General features: G+C 47.0%; 1 protein-coding gene across 1 annotated transcript in view; it reads left to right on the forward strand.

Annotated features, from left to right (window-relative positions):
- LOC119173713 (glutamate receptor ionotropic, kainate 2) overlaps window positions 1–27202 on the forward strand; it is a 117156-nt gene that overhangs the window by 82129 nt on the left and 7825 nt on the right. The window contains exons 13-14 of the mRNA XM_037424504.2: window positions 7986–8211; window positions 8912–9174. Coding sequence (XP_037280401.2) covers window positions 7986–8211; window positions 8912–9174 — 489 coding nt within the window. The remainder of the gene's footprint in view (window positions 1–7985; window positions 8212–8911; window positions 9175–27202) is intronic.

Genomic DNA, 27202 nt, shown 5'->3' on the forward strand with positions numbered 1-27202 from the left:
TTCCTTTTCTCACACAAGATATGTGCTGGACAAAGAAAGTTTTAAAACGGCTGTTGCTAACACTAACTGGACTGAAATTAAGTCAATAATCAACCCACAGAAAGCTTTTTCTAAATTTCTTTCACTGATTTCAACGCATTTAATGAAATTCACTTTCAAAACAAAATGTAAAAAAATCATCGCTTTCTCTCATAATCCATGGCTTTCGCAACAGCTATTAACAGAAATGCGCAAACGAGATAACTTGTATAGAAAAACTAAAAAACAACCTTTTAATAAGAACTTAAGTGCCCGATATAAAATCTTCTGCAATGCTCTTAACTACAAACTTAAAACTGCCAAAAGACTTTATTTTGAAGAAAGAATCCAACATGCTTCTAGCACTAAAAAGAAATGGGAGATTGTGAACTCTTTTTTAAACAGGAACTCGAGACAAGACGAGGTACGTCGAATTATAATTGATGGAGTAGAATATGATTCCCCTTCAGAAGTAGCTGAGGCTTTTAGCAACTTCTTCTTCCCTGATAATACCAATTCTCCTACAGAAAGCATTAATACTTCTCGCTTACCCCACTCATTCTTTTTATTTCCTACAATACCGGATGAAATAACTGATGTTATTCGTAATTTAAAAATGACTAGTGCTGGCATAGATGAGATCCATCCTGCTAACATAAAATCTATTGTGCATATAATATCAGACATTCTTTCATTTATTGTTAATTTGATGTTCAAGAATGGTGTATTCCCTTATGAATTGAAGCGTGGCAAAGTTATCCCTGTTTTTAAAAAGGGGGATAAATCATTACTAAACAACTACCGTCCTATTTGTATTTTACCATTCCTTGGAAAAGTGGTTGAGAAACTCATTGAGACACGACTAACTAAATATCTTTCCAAGTTTAACATTATCTCTTCCTCTCAGTTTGGTTTTCGCCATGGCTACTCAACAGAGATGGCGCTTATCCATCTTACTGATCAGATAAAAAAATTAATAGACGAAGGATGCCTAGTTGCCTCAATATTCATCGATCTAACAAAAGCATTTGACAGCATAAATCATAATATTCTGTTCACTAAACTGGAGTCCATTGGCATTTGCGGCCCTGCTCTTTCATTACTAAAAAGCTACTTACACAACAGAGTTCAAGTTGTTTCTATTTCCAACGTCTATTCCCGACAGCGAACCACTAACATTGGTGTGCCCCAAGGCTCCATTTTGGGGCCACTTCTGTTTTTGATTTATATTAATGATTTGCCCAAGTGTCTGTCTTCATCACAATGCATTTTGTACGCCGACGATACCACCATATTCACCTCTCATAAAGACATCTCATCTCTTGTAACCATTTTGAATGCTGACTTAGAAAGTATTTTCAAATGGTGTAATACTAATATGTTGTCTATTAATGCTTCTAAAACCAAGTTTGTTGTTTTCACCTCACACCAGCGGAATGTAACATTAGCACCTAATATTACTTTTGGCCCCCACTCTATCTCTCCTTGCTCATTTTCTTCCTTCCTTGGCATCCTTCTAGATTGCAATTTAAAATATCAGAGACATATTGCTCACAAAAAAAAAAATTAGCATATGGTATAAGAGTCTTGGTCAAAACGCGCCCGTACTTCTCACGCAGCACATTACTATCCCTCTATCACTCTTTCGTACATTCTCATTTTACCTACGGTATAACATGTTGGGGCAATACTTACAATACTCACATTTCGTCTCTTCAAATCGTCCAAAATCATGCTATTCGACTAATTACATCCAGCCCACGTTTTTCTAATGCTAAATCTTTACTACATGAAAATAACATCCTTACTCTCACTGAACTTACTAAATTCAACCTTGGCATTTTTTTCTACAGACTTCTTAATAATCAACTTCCCCCTACCATTTTCCCGTCTTCTGATCTTGTTATTTATAGTAATACCCGATTTGCACTAAACAACAACTTCCTTCTACCCAGTATACGTACTAATTATGGCAAACAAACTGTTAATTTCACTTCTATCTCATTGTGGAATACTCTTCCACTTAACATAAAATCTATCAGTTCATTTCATCAATTTAAGAAACAGTATAAATTGTATTTGCTTCATGCGGACTAACCATAAGACTTACTGCTTGTTTTATTTGACGTATGCTTTTGTTTGGTCTGTTTTTTGTATTTCTTTTTATTTGTTTTTTTTATTTCCTTTTATTATTTAGTTTTGTATATTGATTGTTAAACTGTTCTATCGCTTTTTTTTTCTCTATTTTTTATGCGTTCAGTTGTACGCTTTGATTTATACTTACGCTCCTGTTGCTTAAATGTGTTTAATAACTCATTGCATTTGTACAGGAGGTCCCGATACAGTCACTTGACTATGGGACCTCCTTCTGTATACTAAATTCCTGTCACTTGTACCGAATTTTATTAATAAAAAAATTTTCTGATTCTGATTCTGAAACCGTCACGGAGCATGCCAAGAGGAATTGGGTGTCTCGTCGAGCCCAGAGTACGAGAATTGTCAATAAGATTAATGAGCTAATGCTGTCTACACAGTTGAACGTCTCGACGGTTCACGTTTTATATAGTGAAATAAACACGGCCCAGACAGAGTGAGCCGTTCTGAACACCGAGCTGTAAACCCTTCTGACAGACAAGGTTTCCGTCATGTAATATGAAGACGCTGCTACCAACGCTTTGGCCCTGCTCGAGCATCACATGAACAGGCTCAAAATTGCTGCACTCCCTTCGATGGTGCACCCACCTACAACCGCTGGTGGGGACCCGCCAAAGACCTCAGCATTGAACACGCCATGACCACGACGTGAGTTAGGCCCACCGTTGCCAAAACCCAAGCACTTGCGCTTTGTTGGTAGCTTAACTTAGTGGCAGCTGTTTTGGGGCATTTTCTGCCACTTCGTTCACGTTATCCCGAGCTTGTGTCACATAGATTGGTTCCACTATCTGGTCTCGCTACTTGACGGAGCCGCAGCTCAAGCCATTGCCGGCATATACAAGCCATGGATTCATTGTACCGCAACGCACTTGACACAAAAAAAGAGCGGCTTGGGAATGTGAAGTGGAGTGAGCAGGAACATGTTGAACAACTCCACACACCCTGAGACCTGGTCGGTCTCATCAAGCGAGGTGGTAGCCTTGCGGAAGTTGTATTGCGATGTTCAATTCAATGAGAGGGGCTCGCGAGCCTTAGAGTGAGCGCTACATCACACTCTTCCATGCTAAACTAGGTACTGCTGAACATCTTTTCCGCAGATATTGTAGTTGACTACTACAAATGGGAGAGACCCGGATTATGCTCAGTCTCAATGAACGTCAGCTGTACCCGGTCTTCACAAGAGAAGAGGAGTCGTCTGGTTCAATTTCTTCGAATTGAAGTGTATTATTGCGAGAGCAGCGCGCAGATCTCGACTCCAGGTCTCGTGAACAATCGTAGTGATACTACTCAGATAATGCACAAACCTCCGGCTTCGAAGTTCACGATAGGGCAATTGTCCTGTACGTCCGGAATTTTTCGGGCGTCGTACCTGAATATACTACTGAAGAACGTACTAGCCACTTCAGCATAACAAGAAAACGCAGTATGCTCCCAGCGGATGGTCGTTGCTACAAGTGTACCGCCAAAGGACACCTGGCACGAGACTGCCGCCGCAGAGTACACTGCAAAGTATGCAAACATCATGCATCTACAATGTGTACCACCGGGGCAACTGAAAGCATACTTGCAGAAGGCGAAAGTGCTTCTGACGCTGCTATGTATAGGGAAAGGAAGTTCAAGTTTGCGTTGTGACGACAACGCCGCGCCTACGCCTGGTGGAGAGCTTCGGAAAACTTGAGAAAACTTGAAAGAAGCGTCCCCACGGAAGCGTCGGTGAGGTCCGCAGCATTGTTGTGTTGTGTGCTGCCACAACAATGCAGAGAACACCAAGGGACGCTCTCCACCTGTAAAGCTGTAGCAGTTTCCCAGCAAGTCACAGCCGGCGAACACAGCCACGTTGGCGAAAGATAGAGCAAGCATGAAACAAAAGCCGAAGAAAAAATGAGGCGAGCACTTCAACTTGACTCACTGTGGTTAAACTTCAGCTTGCTGCGTCACGGTGACGTCATCGGGCCTTGCGCCCACGGAACGGAGGACATGACTCTAAAGCTTTTCGGACATTTTAATGCCATGACTGTATAACTTTAGTTTTTAATAATTTTTAGCTAACCGAAAACGTCTGCACATGACAGTAAACGGCTGCTACTGCTAGATGCCTAGATACCACTACAAAATAACAATTATATGGTTTCCTTGAACGTCAACACAGCACATCGATAGAGTACCTGGCTTCGGCAAAACGAGACTTGCCTTGAGGCATACGTCGTACACATTATCGCGGAGGACCCGAGAAATGCAATTCGCAGTGATTCGGGCGTCCTTGTCTTCCGTCGTCTGCTCCACATAATAAACGTGACTAACGAGCTTTACTCCTTTTCTTAGACTCGCTTCTCAAAAGTCCTTGGCTTGCTCAGAGATATTTATGAAGCCGCACTTCAGGTGGTACATAGTGAGCTGACAAACACAGCGTGTGCTCTCTGCACGAGCACGTAAACGAGCGGCAGCTCATTGGAGGGAAGGGCAAACGCGCGTATACATTCCCGATTTCTACTTTTCTGCCAAAGATGGCACTGTCTTTCCAGAGTCGCAGCGCCACCATGCGTTGGTTTGGCTTCCTATGTCGCTACAAACGGCATGACTTCTGCACTGTCGAGCCTCTGACATTTTCCTTCGGACTTTGCGCACTCGGCTGAAGGTACCGACGCATTTTCGTTACGTAGATGGTGTTTTGGACAACAGGAGTCAGAGAGAACTCCTACGAGAAGACCTTTACAGGAAGCTCAAGCTTACTTCTGTTCGGGGGAGGGATTTCGTCACATGCACGTATAGACATCAATGACCTCAGCTTATTCAATGTGCGAAGGTTGTTCACGTTACGCTTCGGAGTGAACATGACAACACTCTACTGCAAATAGAAGCTGTTGCCGTTCCTTTCATGTTCAGCGAAATTATTGAATATTCACAGACGAATAAACTTCACGAAGTCTCTATTGCAGGAGGTGAACTATTCGTGGACGCAGTTGTCTCCCAAATACACTCTTGGTGTCAACTCTCCCTTCCACAACGCGTCAGTTCAAGAAGACGGCAATTGGCCTGGACGGCTGCCGCAATGTCAGTCTGACGCACACCTCTATTTAGTGACATACATCGACGTCGTCGTCATTGTGGAATCAATGGCACACCCACTGAGCAATGTGAGTGGTTCTGGTCGCAAATACGACACCCACGTGTTAAACCAGTGCACAGTAATTCTGATGCATTCGCATGATTTTGACTTAATGCTCCCTCAACAGCTGCAACATTTTTCCAAATGACAGTGTGTCCCGGTCGAAGCTGCTTCATGTAAACAGCGTCAACAGTGGAGTACCTAGTTCTGCGGTAAGGACTCTACTGTCAAAGGTTGTATTGTTATCAATAAAAGTGCGCCAGTTAGAGTAGTATATGTGAAGTGGCATTGAGGTTAACGCATCTTTGAAGGCTTTCTGTCCTTTTATCGCGGAGAGTTTTATATTCCAATAAGAAAGTAAGGCTCAGGACAGATATTAGTGAGCTGAAGTCGATGTTTTTGAGACATTATTTTAGGACTTCTCTGCACTCGTGCAAATAACATAAAATTGTAGCTGAACGCTATTCTTCGTGAGCAGGATTTGTGTAAAGATGATTCGGGCTGTAAAAGGCTGCCTTCGGAGAATAATGAGGAAAGGCTAGTGAAAGTGTTGGAGCTGAAGTTATAGAAAATTGCGTGTGGAATGGACTGAAGAGACGAAGAAGCGTAGTAAGCCGAAGCTTGGTTGTTTTTGGACTGTTCGAATGCATGCTAAGTTGTGGATGTCACTGCGCTGAGTGCCAGTAAAGGCTCCACAAACAATTTTCCACAAAGAATACATTTTCAATGACACTTTCAATGATCGAAGGCCATCACAAGAAGACGACGAGATAGGCATCATTAAGAAACAGTGAGGATGATGGCTCCCTTGCTAATGGGTGTAGCTTGCTTTGACAGATATATGGAACTGTGGTGGCGGTGACTTGACGAAAAAGAGTGGGAAAAATAACCTTGTTTTCAGCGCGAAAATATTGTGTATGTCGGAGACGCCGAGGAGTCAAAACGGCAGCTTTGATTTATGTAACCCTATCTAGCCTGGTGTATTCCTCCCATAAATAGCTAGAGTGGGTTATTTTTATTGCATGGCCGCATAAATGATGTTTCCAGGAGACTTGTTACTTTTACTCAACAGCCCCGGCTCATATGCATCATCATCATCGTCATCAGCCTGGCTACGCCCATTGCAGGGCAGATGCCTTTCCCATGATCTGCCAATCAACCCAGTATTGTGCTTTCTGCTGCCACGTTGTACCTGCGAACATTTCAATCTCATCGGCCCCTTTAATTTTCTGACATCCTTTCGCGCATTTCCACAAAACTAAAGTAATGTGCAACAGTCTCGGCAGAAATCAACACTTCGCGATAGGTGGATAGACGCTAGAAGTTGTAAACGAATATGTCTACTTAGGACAGGTAGTAACCGCGTAGCCGAACCACGAGAGTCAAATAACTACAATAATGAAGATGGGATGGATCATATTCGGCAAGCATGCTCAGATCATAAATGGCAATCTGCCACTAACCCCCAAGAGGAAGGTATGTAACAGCGGAATTTTGCCGGAACTTACCTACGGAGCAGAAACCTCGAGCCTTACAAAGAGGGTTCAGCTTAAATTGAGGATGACGCAGCGATCGATACAAAGAAAAATGATACGTGTAACTAACAAGTAAGAATATAGCACAGTAGGCCAGGCAACAAACCAGGGTGGAGGATATCATAGTTGAAATAAAGAACAACAAATAGACATGGGCCTGGCACGTAGCACGTAGGCAGGGTAAGCGCTGGGCATTAAGGGTAACTAATTAAAATTCCAGAGAAAGCAGACGCACGAAGGGGAGACAAAAAGTTAGGTGGGCCGATGAGTTAAAAAGTTCGCAAGCTCGTATGAGTTTTATGTAAACTCATACTATAAATGTATTCTATATTGTTCACTTTTGGAAGGTACTATATTTCGTAGCAGTTCTTTCAAATACAAAAATCAGATTGTTTGGTTAGCACTGCCTACATGAAACAGCCAGCTATGACTATACAATTTATTTGAAATTACCCTTCAATAATTTCGCGAAATCTTTAGAGAGATAATTACCCGAAGTATACAGAATATGCCAGTGAAAGCCGTGACACTGAAAGAAGTTCAAAAACACTCACTAGAATACGCATGTATCTCGTGTGATACAAGTATTTTCACAGTAACCGAAGTGTGAACAGTGTCTCGCTTTTGTTGAAGGCATAACTGGCTGAAACAAGTCGGGGCGAGCCAGGCCAGACCCAAGCCATTGGGGCCGGGCCGGGTGTGAACCGTAGCTAAAAACACCGGACCGGACCGGGCTATGGCTGGCCGGGGCATAAAGTTTTCGGGCTGGGCCGGGCTCGGGCCAAAAAAAATCGGCCTGAGCAGTGTACCATTGCACTAGTTTCAGTGCATCTTCTGGTGATTCGTAATAACAGTATGTCCACCCATCCGTGCATCCATGGGTCTGTCACCTGTCCATCTGTGCTTTCGTGCGTTCATCCACCTATCCATCCCTTATACTAGTCGGTGGCTTCAACGTAGACAATATGTACCTTGGGACCTAGCTTCGGGGAGATGTGACCACTTCGTGAAGGTGTGTGGCTTCTTTTTTCACACAAGGGAATACTAACAATGCAGTAAACATATCAATGACTATGTATAAGCGAAATCGAAAAAGGGCCAAGGTTCAAGAGCAGGTGGAGGTTCGAAACTGCGGAAAATTCTCACACGCAACTGCTCTGATTTGGGCGCAGAACTCGGACAATCCGCTGATCAAGCGGATGTGGACGACCATGAACGCGGTGAGACCATCGGCCTTCACCAAGAGCAACAAAAAAGGCGTGGAGAGGGTGAAGCGAGGTAACTACGCCTACCTCATGGAGTTCTCGTCCATCGAGTACGAGGTGGAGCGGGACTGCAATCTCACGGCCATCGGAGGGCTGCTAGACAATAAGGGATACGGCATCGCAACGCCACCTGGTACGTGCACTATATATTCCACGCAGCAAAGGATGCTCAGCATGGCAGAAATAAGTTTTTAGTGATGTCTAGCACATTCTGCTCAACCTTTACAAGGACCTTCAGTGTTGCATCGCATTTCCGTTGATAAACACGTTAAAGATGGAACTAAAATTTGGGTGAGTTTGTTGGTTTCGATACTTGTACAAGGAGCACAATCTAACACCGATACTAGAAAGAACAAAAGAAATCAGACGAGTGCTAAGCTGAAATTGAAGTTTATTGGGATAAATCAACAACTATTTATCTATCATAACCTTTATTTTTCTTTATCGCCTACGTTTTTTTAATTCACTATCGTGGCCCATTTATGGTGAAATGCATGAACCGGCCCTGAATTCACTGCATGTAGCAGTGAGTGTCACTAAGCAAAGTTAATTCAACAGTCATACTTACTTGCTACCACCACCCCTCCTTCCCACACGGCGATCTTGTCTAATAGAATGGGTAAAATATAACTTGTGTCGGCTTTAAATGTGGCTAACTTTGCCTAGTTGCGGCAGATGTCCGCTAAACATATTCAAATAATCGCCACTGCAAGAAGTCGGCTTGTGAAAATTTTCTGCATCCAATCTCTGTTGAATGGTTGAGCTGTCTCAATCTATTTCTACTTGCAATGAGCTTTGTGCTTGGCGCCTTGACCCGTAGACTGTTTTCGCAGGCTCTCCAGTGCGCTCCGTGCTGTCCTCGTACATAATCCGGCTGCAGGAAAGAGGAGAGCTGGAAATGCTGAAACGTCGCTGGTGGCGTGTCAAAGGCAAGGATGCCTGTCCCACGGAGAAAGCCGCTTCGGCGACGAGCGAGATGGGCCTCTCGAACGTGGGCGGCGTGTTCCTGGCGCTGGTATTCGGCTGCGGAGGCGCCATCGTTACCGTCACTTTCGAGTTTTTTTGGAAGATTAACAAAATACCCTTCGGAGAACGGGTGAGCGTGACCAACTTGCTTTGGCTAGTGAATGTGTGACAGGCTTAATTTTGGGATTGTCAATTTACAACACGACACATTAGAATCTAAAGTAAGCGGACACCTCATTATTTTATAAGTACGCTGAATATACTTTTCGCAAAACCTGCTTGTTTCCCACAAAGCTAAGAAATCCTTTAAGCCATAGTTTTCATATGCGTAGGTATGCAATATTTATTTCGTAAAATGATGCAACATAAGATGAAAAAAAATACAGCAGCTCTTTAATAAAAATTTTCGTATAGTAACCCAACATATTCGTAGAAGTGCCAATATATAAGCGACATTTGGTCACACTTACAAACGTACATCAGAAAGGTGAGAAATTGAGAGTGAAATTAAAATTGCATAAGCCTAAACTAAAGAACTGTGTAGTCCAGGAGGCCAATATCTTTTTTAATATCAAATCGAGCTAAAAGTACATTTACATAGTTAGAATCTTGTTGTCCTCGGCTTCATACGCGTCCTTTATTACTTTCAATGCCAGATGATGTTATTCGATTACATTAATTAGAGCACTACAAGAAAATTTATAACCTGTCATCGCAACAACTCTAAAGCTAGGAAATGTTCTTGAATACTCTAGTCCTCCATTAAAACGAAAGGACTGCATGAAGGCTCGCCACACTGAATGCTTGTAAAGACATTTGTTTTACGTGGCTTTTCGTGGCTCCAAGAGATTATGTCACGTGAGATAGACATGCTCAGCCTGCTTTGAGCGCCCACATTATTAGCGTCAGAGCTTTCACCTTGTTCCACTATATATAGGAGTGGTTTTCAGCTTGCACCAGTCTGAATTCATGAAAATTTACATTCGCAAGCGCCAGGACAATAGGTAGGAAAAATGGGGGCGCCAAATGTCACCTAATTTTGTCGCTTAAGGGACCCCTTCGATACATCATAAAGCAGTCGGTTCTTAAGCGTATATTTAGTGGCGAGGTTCAGCCAGCATATCTATACCTATGTCCAATATGACAAAAATCTTGATGCCAATTAAGAAATGTAGACTTCTTTCATGGTTGTGTATAGGCAACCGTATGGTGATACACAACCGTGTGGTGATAGCCCTGCTCTATAGCGCTTGGGATACAACAGCGCTGAATGTGCAAGGATAGCACAGCTTCATTAAGCAAAGTGTAGGGCGAAGTATTCGCTTTTTAATTGCGTGGCTTAAAAAAAGACAATTATAAATTCTGTGCCATGCGAAGTTCCATTAACTTGAGCCACATGCATCCAATCAGTACGCGTCTAAAAGCTTATTTGCACCTTTGTTATCAAACGGGGACAAACCCCGAGAATAGGTATCTCTTCGTCGACCTCCTGTCAGTGGTAAGCTCGCATAGTACAAATCAGTGGTGTCACAGATAAAAATCACGCTATGACGACACAAAGCATCTAATGCCGGTGGCTGTGTCTCTTGTCCCTCAGTCCTCCAGCACCGAAACGACCCCCCCCCCCCCCCCCGAATTACGCATGCGCATTGCTTTCTGCTCTTTCTCCTCTTCTACGCTCCCTCCCTCTCCCCTCGCAACGCCGACTGCTGGCAGCGGGTTCTTGATTGCAAAAAGTCACAGCTTTGGCGCAAAGGCGAAGCAATGAACGCAATAGCAACAAATTGAAAGAAACGTGCCCCGAGTTTCTCACGTGCAAGTGACGCACGAAACGTACTCGCAGGTATGGATGCACGCGAATAGGCGTCTCATTTGTTATTTCACTGTGTCTGAAAAGCGCGTGCTTTTCCCAAATGGAGACTGCAATGATTGCAGTGACCTTTGTACGCCCGGTAACTACATCAGAATCGTTCCAGGTAAAGCCCGAAGCCAGCCAAAATGTATGAACCTCCCTCCTCGCCGACCCGAGAAAAGGCGCGCGAGGGAGTATCGCTCTCTTCTCTAAACCGGACAAAGTATACGCGTAGGATTTAGAGCGGGCACCGCCGAGCTATGTGGCAACGCGCGCTCATAGGGCTATCTTGCTGGTAATGCTGAAAACACAATTCTCCCCGATATGCTCGTGAGCAGCAGTAATTGGTAGATATGAATAGCTTGCTGTTTGAACGGTGAAGTACGTGCTCCGGGGTAACCTAGTGGTTAACACCTCGCCTTTATGACGCAAATGTCTCACGTACGATTCCGCGCGCCGGATTGTTTTTCTGGGCTTCTTCCTGTCTTGTATTTTCACATATACGTATACATATATCATGGGTGACGCCGACGCCAGCGGCAAAATCCAGCCCGGAGTGTCCTCTAGTTCCTATCGCAATAAAAAAAAACGACTACTCGTCCAGTCACACGATCATTCACTGGCCATCCCCTATATAGAGGCACTAGATTTTGACCTCCAAGGCAGTGCTAATGAGAGATTTTTTCTGTGAATTGTCAAAACACGAAAATTCGCAGCGTTCGCGTTAACAAGAAACGATCGGCGGTTCTGTGTCTAATCAGCGTATTCTGTCTTTCATTGCCGATTAGCAAAGATTTACATGTTCTAGCAGGAAACACTGGTCCACCATTGCGTGCTTTGCGTCTCCCCAGATTTCCCTCCTGCGCAACACCACGACGGGCGCCAGCGTCAGTGCCGCCGCTAGTGTCATTGTCAGCGCCCACTGCTTCTCATCTACGCATGCTTCGCTTCAGTGTATGATGGTATCATTTTAGGAGCGAAGCTCCTTAAAGCGGCACCCGTTCATTCCTCATAGTAGTCGTAGTCGTAGTGTGCAACCAGTCTTACGTTTTGACCTGCAAGGTGGTGCCGGTGGGAGATTTCTCCTGTGCGTTGTCGAACAATAAAAAAATCGCAGCGTGCGCGTTAACTAAAACCCGAATTCTCCTGTCTTTCCTTCCCCATTAAGCAGCCATTGGCAGGTACATTGAGCACTGTCTAACAAGAAAGGGTTCCTACGGTATACTCGCTGGGCGTAACCTCCTTGGTTTCAGAAAGGTTTAGCGAGCGTTGAGCCGCAGGGCCATGAATACAGTGAATTTGTATATACAATGAACTCGAGGTGGTTAAAGGTGGGAAGTAGACACAAAGCGCGAGCCGTAAGAAAGTGTGCGTGTGCCACCTTTCGTTTAGTCCTTGAAATGTCTGCTGGATGGCGGTGCTTCTATGTGGCGAATATATGATGAAAAGATGCGAGATGGTGGCACTTGGAGTGTTGAATAGATGGACGAACGGACACACCTACAGATGCTCTGACCGACGCACGGATGGGCGTGTAGACACACGAGCAGACGCACACACGGACGGGCGGATGGACGCACAAATGGTCACACCGACGGACGCATAGACGAACGGAGGCTTCACCCCACTCTCCATCATTCGCCCCGTGGATATGCTGTCATTTTTTTTCTTTCTTTTTGTCAGGTGCTTATACGTACTTAACTGAGTACACGAAGTGTGCGTAGTTCATTATAATTTTAGAATGAAAGCTGTTATGAGATCACAATTGTGGTCACCCGCAGTTGTCCGCCGCTGCCACTGCCGGTGTCTGTATCCACATCGCGCGAACTTAAAAAAAACTTGTACCAATGACACAGTGGTGTTCGAACCAGAGTCCACTGGGTGTCAGCCCAGTATTCTGCCTCTGAGGCACGCTGGTGCTTTGGACTTGTTGGTAAACTTGCCTTAGACAGGCTTGATGTCGGGAAAGGAATCGCGTTAATACGACTTATAAAGCGTTTTAAAATAGCGCAAGAACAACCAATCGTCGCGCAATGCACATAGCGTAAAGAGTGGGTCGTCCAATGCTCCATCCCATTACAAAAGCTGATTGTTGTTCCCCTATTAACTGTGGTGCATACCCTCTTCAGTCATAGTTCCTGATTGTCGTCAGCCACTGTATGAAGAATTGGCACTGTGGCGAAGCCTTCGAACAGTGGGTCGTCCTCTTCAGCGCCTTCTAGTGGGTTGCCCTTTTTAGCAAAAAGAAGAGCAGCTCGTGCAGAGAGTCAGTACCCGCATTGACTGTCGCTGTCAAGCATCGTCGACAAGTGTCCGCCAATAAACGTCTCAACAATTTGGTGGAGAGTGCTGTGCCCTTCTAACACCTTCGGTTAGCATTTGATGCCCCTGGAGCTTCGATCCCGCACCATGCCTTCTACCATGCACCAAGACGCCGCACAGCAAACGCTTCCTCCTGCGCCGACGCCATGTTCCGGTGTCCCCCGCATCCGCGACCCTCCTGTCTTCACCGGCGCGGATGGCACCGACGTCGAGGACTGGCTTGCTATGTACGAACGCGTCGCCGTCCCCAATCATTGGGACGAGGCAGGCAAACTCGGCAACCTGGTTTTCTACCTCGCGGGTGCGGCCGGCATGTGGTACAACAACCACGCATCCGATTTCCCCACTTGGTCCGCTTTTAAAACCGCCGTCGTCGACGTGTTCGGCCGTCCTGCCGTTCGTAAGCTGCAAGCCGAACAGCGGTTACGTGAACGAGCACAGCAGACCGGTGAGTCGTTCACAAGTTACATAGAGGACATCCTTGACTTGTGCAAGAAAGTGGACGCGAGCATGTCAGAGGCCGACAGAATTGCCCATGTTCTAAAAGGCATCGCCGACGATGCCTTCACCATGCTCCTGGCCAAGAACCCTCGCACTGTGGCAGAGATCATTACACTTTGCCAAAGTTACGAGGAGCTCGATGACCCGTCGACCACCCTCACGTGACGCTGATCTCTCGGCCTTGTCAACACTTCCTGACCACACCGCCTTGCTTGCTGAAATCAAGTCATTCGTGCGTGAGGAAGTTGCCCGCCAGGTCTCTTTACTGGCCTTTGCTTCCCCGCAACGTGCTGAACAGTCGTCAAGCACACTTCCGCCTCTCCTCCGCCGAGCCATTCAGCAGGAAATCGCGGAGGTCGTTCCAGAATATCACCAGCCGCCTCCAGTATCTACACCACTCAGTTACGCCCAAGTTGTCGCCAGGCCACCCCCACCGATTCCTGGACTGTGTTCCTACCGACGTCTTGGTTACACTGAAACCATCGCCAGACCCCAGGCCTTCGGAGAAACTGTGCCTCCTACATATACCGACGTCATCCACGTGCCCCGTGTGCCGCCCACTATGCAGTTATATCAGCAGCCGGCTCGCCCATCGCGTTCTTCGACATGGATGGGACCCGCGAACCGATGGCGCACTGCGGACAATCGCCCCATCTGCTTTGCTTGTGGTTGCGTCGGTCACGTAGCACGCTACTGCAATCGTGTGCAGCGACTGCAGGTCGCCTCCAATTTTCCCAGCCAATCGAGCCGCTTTTATGACCAACCGCCACCTACGTCACCGTCGTCCCGCCCCGCTCCATCTACCCGCCGTTCACATTCTCCGCGACGTCGCTCACTGTCGCCGACGCGGCCACGTCCACTAGACGGTGACCAGGAAAACTAGTCGTCGCAGTCCACGAGGGAAGGGCTGCGACGCTGTCGAACTGCGGAAGCCCTCAGCAAAGACCATCGAACGTGATAGACGTGCTTGTGGATGGTGTTCGTGCATCTGCCCTTGTAGATACTGGAGCCGCCGTATCCGTCATGAACGCAAAGCTTAGCTGATTACTGCGCAAAGTGACCACGCCACTTTCCGGGCTCTCCCTCCGTACAGCCAGCGCCCAAAGCATTCACCCTACAGCGATGTGTACAGCCCGCCTCATGATTCAGGACGTGATGTATGCCGTAGAATTCATCATAATTCCTTCATGCTCTCACGACGTCATCCTAGAATGGGATTTTCTCTCCCGCCACGACGCCGTCATTCATTGCGCACCAGCAGAAATAGAGCTGACACCATTCTCTTCTTTGACGCCGGCCGACAGTCCATCTGCTGCAAGCAAGTTACTCGTCAGGGACGACACGCAAGTGCCTGCAAACTCGTCCGCGGCGGTGTCAGTCTACTGCGCAAGTCTTTCCGACACCGCTGCACTCCTCTCACCATCTCATCGTGTTTTCACCAGAAAAGGTTTGCTGGTTCCTTTCGCGACCGTGCAAGTAACTCGCGGCAGCACCACCATTTTTGTTCTGAACTCATCCCCGTACAGTGTTACGTTGGTGCGAGGGGAATGTCTCGGCAGCGTGGAACCCATCGAAGACGCACAAGTCATGGATCAACCTGATGACACGCACTGCCGAAGCTCCAATGCGCTTAGTGCTGTTTCTACATCTGTTTCATCATCCGCTGATGGATTCGGTCCTTCCATTGCCGACAACCTTACGCCGGTCCAGCGCTCCCAGCTTCTGGCCCTGTTGGAAGATTTCCGCTCTTCTTTCGATGTCGCTCAAACTTCTCTCGGCCGCACATCCACTGTTACGCATCGCATTGACACAGGCGCACAACCACCACTACGGCAACGTCCATATCGCGTATCTCCCACAGAACGCCGTGTAATCAACGAGCAAGTGGACGACATGCTATGCCGCAATGTTATTCGACCCTCTAACAGCCCCTGGGCGTCTCCTGTCGTTCTCGTCGCGAAGAAGGACGGTTCTGTGCGGTTCTGTGCGGTTCTGTGTGGACTACCGACGTCTCAACAAGATCACTCGTAAGGACGTGTACCCACTACCGCGTGTGGATGACGCGATTGACAGCCTGCAAGGAGCCGAATTCTTTTCATCTCTAGATTTGCGCTCAGGGTACTGGCAAGTACCTATGGCTGAGGACGCTCGACCGAAGACCGCTTTCGTCACTCCCGACGGCTTGTACGAATTCAACGTCATGCCGTTTGGGCTGTGCAATGCGCCTGCCACCTTTGAGCGCATGATGGATACCGTTCTGCGTGACCTGAAATGGCACACGTGCCTGTGCTACCTCGATGACGTCGTCGTTTTCGCTCCGGACTTCTCCACGCACCTTCAACGCCTGCGGCATGTTTTAACGCGTCTGAGTGACGCCAGTCTGCAACTGAACCTAAAGAAGTGCCGATTTGCAGCTCGGCAGTTGACAATACTCGGCTACGTCGTGTCCAAGGACGGAATTCTCCCCGATCCAGCCAAGCTTCGGGCCGTGACCGAGTTGCCCAAGCCAACATCCGTCAAGGAACTGCGCACTTTCATAGGACTGTGTTCCTACTTTCGGCGCTTCATCCGAAACTTCGCGTCTATCCTATCGCCGCTGACAAAGCTCCTCGGTAGTAACGGGCCTCTCCATTCGTGGTCATCACAGTGTGACGACGCATTCACAACGCTCCGTCGTTTGTTGACGTCGCCTCCCATACTCCGCCACTACGACCCTACTGCCCCTACAGAGGTACACACGGACGCCAGTGGTGTCGGTCTCGGCGCTGTCCTTGCGCAGCGCAAACCAGGGTTCCCGGAATATGTCGTGGCGTATGCAAGCCGTACGCTTACAAAAGCCGAGACTAATTACACCGTCACTGAGAAAGAATGTCTGGCAGTCGTCTGGGCCCTTACCAAGTTCCGACCTTATTTATATGGTCGCCCATTTGATGTAGTCACCGACCATCACGCACTATGCTGGTTGTCATCATTGAAAGATCCCTCAGGCCGTCTCGCCCGGTGGGCACTTCGCCTGCAAGACTACGACATCCGCGTGCTGTACCGCAACGGAAGGCAACATGCTGACGCCGACGCCCTGTCGCGCTCTCCCTTGCCTGACGACAATTCCCACGACTCAGCGTCTCACCTTGCCGTTTCTTCCATTAGCATTCATGCCGTTGCTACTGAACAGCGCAAGGATCAATGGATTACCTCACTGATAGACTTGCTGACTGATCCATCCACTCCAACCACTCGCGCGTTGCGTCGTCAAGCCCACCATTTTGCCGTTCGCGACGACCTTCTCCACCGACGCAAATACAACGGTGACGGCCGCCAGTGGCTACTAGTCATACCCCGCAGTCTGCGCTCTGACATATGCGAATTCTTTCATTCTGATCCGCAATGTGCGCACTCCGGGGTATCGAAGACTTACCAGCGCATTCGCCAACGGTACTTTTGGCGCGGCATGTACCGCTATGTGCAGAAATTCGTTCGCTCCTGCATAGAATGTAAGCGCCGCAAAACTTCAACGCACCCGTCGCCGGTAGGTCTGCAACCTCTACCTTGCCCTGCCAGGCCGTTTGGGCGCGTTGGCATCGATTTGTATGGGCCACTTCCACTAACGTCGGCTGGTAACCGCTGGGCCATTGTTGCTGTGGACCACCTCACGCGATACGCCGAAACTGCCGCTCTCCCTGCGGCTACAGCGAGAGATGTGGCCTCCTTCCTGCTCCAACGATTCATGCTGCGACACGGTCCACCTGAGGAACTGCTCAGTGATCCAGGCCGCGTCTTCCTGTCTGAAGTCGTCGAAGCCATTCTCAAAGGTGCAACGTTGTTCACCGCAAAACTGCTGCTTACCACCCGCAGACGAATGGCCTCACTGAACGCTTCTATCGTACGCTCGGCGACATGCTCTCCAAGTACGTCACCGCCGATCACACAAATTGGGATTCCATTCTACCCTTCGTCACCTACGCATATAACACCGCCCCTCAGAGCACTACTGGCTTTTCACCTTTCTTTTTATTATATGGATGGCTCCCGTCGCACACCATCGACACTATACTTCCGTACAAGCCAGATCCGTCAGAGTGGGCGCCTATTTCTGCTACAGCCAAGCTTGCTGAAGAGTGTCGAGAGCTTGCAAGGAATTTTACAGCGCATGATCAAGAGCGGCAAAAACGCATTCGCGCTGACACCAGCACTACTGCGCCCACGTTCCTCCCTGGAGCGCTCGTCTGGCTCTCGATCCCTACCACTTCAACTGGCCTATCTTCAAAACTATTGCCCAAATACGAAGGCCCCTACCGTGTCGTCGAACGCACTTCCCCTGTAAATTACTTGATCGAACCCATCGAACCATCTTCGGACATGCGCCGTCGAGGGCGCGACATTGTCAACGTGGAGCGCCTCAAAGCCTATCACGACCCGCTCTTAGTAACCAGCTGTTAGGTCGCCAGGCGGCTCCCTCTTCGTACCCGGGGTAGTTGTGGCGAAGCCTTCGAACAGTGGGTCGTCCTTTTCAGCGCCTTCTAGTGGGTTGCCCTTTTTAGCAAAAAGAAGAGCAGCTCGTGCAGAGAGTCGGTACTTCGCTGTCAAGCATCGTCGACTAGTGTCCGCCAATAAACGTCTCAACAGCACAAAATTTCTTGTAAGTGTTTCTTAAAAGAATGACAAAGAATAGCATATCAATTGATGGCCTACTAGCAAAAAAATTTATTAATAATGCCCGAGTGGGTATCCAGCAAGTGTGCTTGCAGTAGTTACCCTATGAGTGTTCAGGAAAGACTCTGAAATGTCACTCTTATAGCTTTCGCTGTGACTGGGCTACGCCTTCCACGCAGGCCTGGCGTTTTTTTTTTGTCCAGGTTAGCTTGGTTACAACAACATAATGAATTTAGCATTTTTTCTCTATAAGGCACAACAAGTTTAGAAAGGTGCACACCCTTATAACATTTAAAAACACAGAGAGGTGCAAAACATGCATAGCATACACTCCTGAAAACTGTGAGAAGCCATAAAAGATGAATGTTATGAATGACATTGAAGAGTGGCAGGACGTTTGAGAACAATAGAAATGATGAAATGAGCTGAAAAGCTATGTTTATTGACCACTGAGATCCCAAATTTGCCCTAGGGGTAGAAATTAAAAACAACGACTGACGACAGTTTAACAATTCGAAAGACAGATCTAACCTACATCCCGGCGGATAGCGGAAGCAGTGCGAAAAACTTTAATGGGGCATGATATGTGATGCAACATCACGAGTATTGCATGGAACCGGTATGTTTGAATTATTATACTGAACGACGTGTGAAGAAAAAAGCTGTGAAATGTGCCTCACGAAACTGCTATATATACTAGAATGCAGTGGTGTCAGAGATGAAAATATTGGTATGACAGAGTTTTTTCTTTCTTACGTTCGACTGCTTGTACGTATTGCTACAAGTACACGTCGTGATTGCGATTCATAACAAGTTTTACAACAAGAATCAATTTGGCTTTCTTTCTTTATCTCCTTAATGTAGCAAACTGCTACTATGCTGAATAGAGGCGTTACATATGGTGGAGGGTGCACGATTGACTTTGTCGTTAGAGCATGCCTTAAAGTTTAAATAAACTGCAATGTAAAGAAATGGTCGCGAGCGTTGTTTCTTGTGCCCTCTGTTGTTATTGCGCTCTGTATTAAAGCTGAACTCATGCTGCAAATTGCTTTCCTTACTGCAATATCTCCTGCTAAACGCTCTGGGGGATCCTCATATTTGATATTTCGGCACCTGCAGTTCACAATTATTGTAAAAGACTCCCTTTGTGGGTCCCGCAAGGTCAACGCTGTTTTATTTGCCTGTGGTCGGTGTGCACGTGTTTTAATCATTATAATTCCCGACCAGATGGGTGCCCGTTGGAACCCAGATTGAATTCCCGTAATCTTTGCACAAAAAGTAGGTACAGTGTGCCACTGCCAAGCAAACATCTATTGCATCCAGTATATAAGCTCAGCCATTTCCACCGCGAACCCATTTTCACAAGATATTTGCGCATGTTTCAGTATAATTGCTAGCGTAGCACGCGCCATCATGTTAGTGAGGGAGTGAGTGAGTGAGTGAGTGAGTGAGTATTTTATTCAGGTCCAAAAGTGGCAGAGCCTGTACGGAACCAGATGCCCCGCTAGCTAAGCGTAGATATTTGCCACATAAACATATTGTTGTCCATTCCTCGTTTGGGTATCACTATAGAGAGAGAGAGAGAGAGATAAAGATGCAAGGAAAGGCAGGGAGGTTAAGCAGACGCACATCCGGTTTGCTACCTTGTACTGGGGAAGGGATAAAGGGGAGAAAAGAGGTTGCAGAAAGATGAGAAGGTACACACAATCACGAGCACACTCGGGGAGCACACACAGTCTACAGGCGGTCGCTCAGGTTTGTTGACTTAAGGTAAAGTAGCAGTGCTTTAGTTGCTTTCTGCGCAACTGAGGCAGATGCCCAAGGTCCTAGTATCTTCTGCACACAAAATGGTCCGGGGTCAAGTCGATTCAAAACCATCCGGAGCTGGCATCGCTGTGTGTCGTAGCAAGCGCAGCTGCACAGGACGTGTTCAATGGTCTCTTCAGCTCCGCAGTAGTCGCATGTAGGAGTGTCTGCCATACCAATGCGAAAGGAGTACACCTTTGTAAATGCAACACCCAACCAAAGGCGGCATAACAGTGTCGCATCGGAGCGGGAAAGTTGTGATGGTAGCTTTAGCTTGAGCGAAGGATCCAGTTCATAAAATTGACACCTTTGGAAGCTGGTAGACGACCAGAACGTGCGTGTGAGATCTCGAGCCAGCAGGTAAAGTTGTCTTGCTGCATCATTCCTTGATAGAGGAATCGGAACTACACGGGTTTCTTCATGGGCTGAGCGGGCTGCATCATCGGCTAATTGATTTCCGGTAATACCAATATGTCCAGGCAGCCATTGATATATAATATCATGCCCTCGTGCTAGAGCTTCATGATGGCAATGTCTTATTTCTTGTACCAGTTGGTCATGACTCCTCCTACGCATGGCAGACTGCAAACTCTGAAGCGCTGCCTTCGAATCACAGAATATGACCCATTTTCCTGGACGTTCTTGAACGAGATATTGTAAAGCAGCCCTTATAGCAGCAAGCTCTGATGCCGTAGATGTAGTCATATGCGACAACTTAAACTTGATTGCCATTTCTGCAGCCGGAATTACAGCGGCACCTGATGAGCTGCTGGATGAGACGGACCCATCAGTGTATATCTGCGTTCGGTCTAAGTACAACTCATGTAATAATAGCAGTGTTGCTTGCTTCAATGCTACTCTGGAGTGACTGCTTTTCTTTTTGATTCCCGGAATTTCTAGACGTACTTGCGGCTGGTCGAGGCACCACAAAGGACATGCCGTTCTCGCAGCTGGCGTATATCCTGATGGAATGCTGTTTAGGTGCTTGGCTATGACGTCTGAAAACGTAGCACGTGGTCTTCCGGAAGGTAGAAGGGCCAAGTGGTGGTCGGGGACACGGCTAGCATGTCGAATGTGCGCTCTGAGGCAATCCACAACTATATATGTCCTGACCGGATGGTCTTTGGCAAGCATGATTGTGGCATAAGTAGAAGCGCATCGGGGCAGTCCTAGGCAGATACGCAGTGCCTGACCCTGCAAACTCTCCAATGAATGAGCATGGTGAATGGAATGTTCATTTCTGGTAATCGCGTCTCAGGAACGATCACGGTGTCGATGCTCTCGTTCATAATATTCCCGGCAACTCTCGTGCAAAATTCTTCAGCCACCTCGAGTTCTGTTTTTCCATGATGGAGTGCCAAAGCTTTAAAAGGGTGCCGTTGTTGTGGAGAGGAGCGAAGACCACGAACTGTTCTCCAGATATATGACAGCGGTTTATGAGGGTCTAGAGATCGCAGAATGCTTTCCAGCGTTCGCTCTCGAGTTTGTAAATGCGTCGTTCAATCTTTTTCTGGAGCCGCCTTGCTTCCCTCAGATTGTAAATTGATCTTGTGCGTCTGTATCGTCGTTCAGCACGCCTTCGTATAGCTCGTAATTTTTCCAGTTCGATGTCAAACTGTGTTATTTTAGACGAAAATGGTAATTTACATTTGGACGCTTGCATAGCTTCCGCTATGGTATTTTCCAGGCTGCAGGGGAGGCCCTCTTGGCAAGCGTTCTCAACACGCGATGCAAACATCGACCAGTCAGTGCCAATTGCAACACCGGAAGAGAAATTTTTATGATACCATCGATCGTCACGTAGGTGGGTATGTGATCACTCCCATGAGTCTCAATATCGCAAAACCACTTAACTTTGTGAGAGAAGCACCGTGACACCAATGTCAGGTCAAGGCAACTGCCATACGTGAGACCCCGCAGATATGTGTGGGTACCATCGTTCATGATGGAAACGTCGTAATCGGAAGCGAATGTAACAATGTTCCGGCCCCTGGCATTCATCCTAGTGCTCCCCCAAAGCATGTGATGGGCGTTGAAGTCACCGGTGATGATCCAAGGCCCATCGGTTCTCATTAGGATGTCTTTTAATCTGTCGCAGTCAAATCGCGATGACGGAGATATATATCCGCCAATAAGCGTGAACGAAACTGCATTCTTCTTCACACGAAGACACACGTACTGATTGTCGTCATTCGAACTTATTGGGTGCGAAAGATAAGTCAAGTCTGTACGAATGTAAACAATTACTTTGCTTCGTTCTTCGCAAGCGGCTGAACAAAAAGCTTCATAACCGGACAATCTATAAGGCGTTGATACGTTTGGTTCACATATGACAAGTATAGGGAATTGATTGGCCCGAACAAATTGGCGAAAGTCCGAGATACGGAACTTCATGCCTCGGGCATTCCACTGATTTTAACTTCAGTGCGGAAGATGAGATTTTGTTGAGCCATTGTGCTTATACGAAGTTAGCAAGAACTGGATTCAGTGCATCCAGTATTTGCAGTGCACTCTTAGCAGACGGAGATTGTATGCTGCTCAGTAGCGTGCAAATCGTGGCAATTAATGATTGCACGATTGCAGCCACTTGCCTGTCTTGGTTGGAAAGATCTCGAACCGGGACGATTGCAGTCACTTGCCTGTCTTGGTTGGAAAGTTCTCGAACCGGGAGCGCGGACTGGCCTTCATGAAGCTCCTTCGGTTCGCTTGATGCTGCTTCCCTTTGAAGTGCAGGCCACTCTGTCGCAGTTAGGGTATGCTCACTGGCTTTGTCCTTTACAGCCTTTCCCACGGCATGTGGTCTGGGAGGCAAAGGAGGTGGTACTGATGAGGGATCACGCAAACGTGTCGAGGAGGTAGCGGGCGTCCTCGAAGACCGACGTCGACGTGAACGACGCCTTCTGACTTTAGCTGCGGCTTCTCGATGAGATGAGTGATCGCGCATCATCTCCTTCAAGATGGCAATTTCCTTCTGAATCCGCGGGCAGTCCTTCGATGTGGCTTCATGGGATCCATTGCAATTAGAGCATTTCTTGACAGTTGCGACGCACTTATCCGCTTCATGGTGCTTGGCGCAGCGGTGGCATACCACCGAATTTTCGCAGACGTTGCTCACATGTCCAAAATTCATGCATTTACGGCACTGGAGAGGCTTTGGAATGAAAGGCCGCACAGCATGTCTGAAGTACCCTACCTTCACATGAGAGGGGAGTGATGTGCTCTTAAACGCAATCTTCACACAGCGAGACTTGCCTAGCCGGGTGACATCAATAATTGGAGTATCAGTTGTTGACTTGACAAGAAGTTGTAAGTCCTTATTGGAAATAGCGACATCAATGTCGTAGATCACGCCGGTTACTACATCACATCCCAAGGGAACATGAGAGCGCACCTGGTTGCCGTCCAAGTCAGTTACACTGCGCAGAACGCCCAACGCACTTGCGTGCAAAACGTACACAGCCAGTATATTCTTTCTGGCGTTCACTTTTATGTCCGTGATCTCATTTGCCACGAGCGTTTCCAGAGACATCGACACAGACTGTCTGTTAAGGCGTTTCATGCTGACGGTAGGAAGTGCAGGCAGAAACAAGATGGTATAAGTGTTCGATTTTGGCGCTTCACTTACAGTTTGAATAGTTGAGGATGAGGATGTCCTCATGTTCCTTCTCTTCGCCTTGCGGCTCAGCACAGGTTGAAAACCGTCATCTGAGAAGTCCTCACTGCTGAGATAGTAAGCATGAGTATCTTCACTGTCGCTGTCGCTCGCTTGTCCCATCCGCTTCCTGGAGGCGGCCGCCGCTGACGCCGCTGGTGCCGGCAGGCGCCCGGGGTGGTCTACATCCATCCCCACCAAGGGAGCAGCGAAAACTGATCAACAGACTTAAATTACAACTGAAATACGCCGGAGTTAGCAGAAGTAGCTCCTATTCAAAACACTTGCCTGTGTCAGGCCCCATCTGTGGTGGGCCGGATAGGCTAACTTTTTACTCGGGTACGGAACTGGCCCGGATCTTGCTTTGAGTCACTGGTTCGGGTGAACAAGTTCGGGGTCTGGGTTTAAAATCCAGGCCCGTGCAGTGCTCAAGAAGGATGCCTCCTGCAATGCCTTGCCAGCAGAAATGAAGGTAGGTTTCGCCACTGCCAAGTTATCGGAAATACGCTCTTTTTTGATAGTGTCCACTTAGAGATCAAGTGGCTTTGATATGTTAGTGTAAAATCTACGTCAGTTCCATATTAAAAGATAGTTGTTCCAGAGGAAATAACACACAGAAATGGGTATGGGTGGCTAAATTTGCAGAGAACTTTGCCTCTAATTAGAGGCTCGCTAAGAAAAACTAGTAACACAAAGACGCACTTGGAGCGTTATGTGACCCGAAAAAATTTTTGCAATACATTCGTTCGTCTGCGAGAAAAAACTCTCCTTCTTGATCGCTACTGGTTAACTGCCCTGTTTTATTCGCTGAGCGGTGATACTTTATCATGCCCCTAGAAAGATGGCCGCCCAAGCCGTCATCTTGCCAGAGGCATGGCTTCACTCCTAGGCAATGGCTTCCACTCTAGCAATTTTGTTTTAATCCTCCTTGGCAGTGCTCTAACTTTTACACAAGTCAATGCGTTAAGACAAAATGAATAACAATTTAGACTATTGGCAGTCTACTATGAGAGACAAAGAAGCCGGATCAGCCAAAACGTTTGTGCGTTTAGAAAAAGTTCTTCACGATTTAGAGTACCTAGTGCTCCGCTAAAGGGGAGCGTAATACCGTCCCGTTGGCATGAATAAACATAGTAATGTGTTAAGAAGAAAAATGGCAGATCATTCGTACAGTGGGAATCGATGATATGCGAAGCACGAATTAGAAATGTTGATATCTGTCACTTTAAAATCAGCACAACGTTACGAGGTGGAGGTAAATGATGCCGTACATGACTTCCGTGTCATGATTATCATGTTTGAATGTGTCGTATGCCTTCGTCATTCACTCACGTCACGTGATACCAAATTTATTTTATGTGGAGCTAGCGAAACTGCCGCGAGACCACTATGAGCATGGTATGGTGTCATACTCTTACATGACACGCGTGTCAGGATTATCTTGTTTGCACCAGCCATATATTTCGTCATGTATTGACATTACGTAACACCGAATTCGGTATATGTGGAGCTAGCAAAACGGCAGCGAGCGCATAATGAAGGACCCTTTATACTCCTATGTAGCGTTGACGCGCGTGCACGCTGGGCACAGCGACACTACGTTAGCAAAACGCGAGCACTCTACAGTCTGACGCCAGGCGCGACGAGTTCCGTCGGCATGGCCCGACGGCAACCTGCGCAAAATGCGACACGCTGCATTTGGCGCTGATGCGTTACCCAGACAACAATGCGTCTCCTTCTTTTCGTGACGGAGGGACGCCAGACGCACTGAAACGCGCATGCGTCAAAGCAACGCAGCGCGGAGTGGGCGTGCGAGTATATGGCAAGACCGACGCCTGGCGTGGCAACGCCAGCGTTACGTGACGAAATGAACGCCGGCGAGCACGCACACCACGTCACGTTGAAATTATTGGCGCCTTTACTGTTGCATGTAGTCATATTTTCACTTGACACGCATCTCATTATCATCATGTGTACACCAGTCACATACATTCGTCATCCATTAGCATCACGTAATACCAAATATGGCATATGTGAAGCTAGCGAAATGACCGTGAACGCATCATCAGTAGGGCCTGTAGTCATGTTGTTACATGACACGCATGTCGTGATTACCATGTTCAGATTATTCATTTGCCTATGTCGTCCGTTCGCGTCGCATAATACCGAGTTTGGTACATGTGAAGCTACTGAAACGGCCGCGAGCACATTATGAGCGTAGCAGGTAGTCATGTTGTTAGATGACACGCATCTCATGTTTATCATGTTTGCACCAGTATCATACTTTCGTCATCCGTTCGCGTCTCGTAATACGAAATTTGGTATAAATGAAGCTAGCGAAACGGCTGCCAGCGCATCATGAGCGTGGCATGTAGTGATGTTGTTACATGACACGCATGTCGTGATTATCATGTTAGAGTCTGTCGCTTGTGTTCACCATGCAATCATGCCATACCATACCAGTCTTGCAACATGCCATGTGAACGAAACCACCGCAAGAGCTGCAGGACCATGAAATGTCATACATGTCGTGATTTTCATGAGATGGCTAGTCAAATATGTTTTTCCTACAATCATGTTATGCCATACCAAGTTTGGTATCAATATCATGATCAAAACGGCCAGGAGAGCTAAAAGTCGCAGGCGGCTGAATAGATAGATACACTCAACGTCGCCGAAGTTCGCTAACAAATGCTTCACATTCAAAAAGTGGGTATCTATTTAAAGTACCAGGTATTTTACTATGGGAGATTATTAAGCCGTCCCGCGGACTTCACATGCTTTAACCTGTGTTTGGAAAAAAATGTTTAACGATTTAGAGTACTTGGTACTCAACTATGAGAGAGCAGTAAGTCGTCCCTCTAAAACAGGCTACGCAGAGCTTAAAAAAAGACGTATGTTCAGAAAAAATGTTTAACGATTTCGAGCAGTTCGTGTTTAGAAAATAGGGTTAATGATTTAGAGTACTTGGTACTCTACTTTGGGAGAGCATATGCCGCCCGTGGCCCTGACTAAGCCTCCTGATGGCCGGGATCGTTTTCCGTGCACTCCTAACGAGTTACTGTTTAGAAAAAAAATATTTACACTATGTACAGAATACAAAGGCTTCATACCATTCCAGTAACAGGGCACATACATGTCAGCACATCTATGTATCACGACCAACATGCCTACGTTGCAGTGAAGACATTTGCTCCAATATACATTACAATGTTGGCATACAAGCACACAAGAACTCAATGCGATATCATGATACATTGGTATAACGATACAATAGATGCAATCAAACACAATTTGTATCAAATAAAATCATATATAACAACTCAACGGGCGCTGCTTAGCACCAAGACGGTCGAAAAATGAGTTGTATCCTTT

Source organism: Rhipicephalus microplus, chromosome 5 (assembly GCF_043290135.1).
Source record: "Rhipicephalus microplus isolate Deutch F79 chromosome 5, USDA_Rmic, whole genome shotgun sequence".
Lineage (NCBI taxonomy): Eukaryota > Metazoa > Arthropoda > Arachnida > Ixodida > Ixodidae > Rhipicephalus > Rhipicephalus microplus.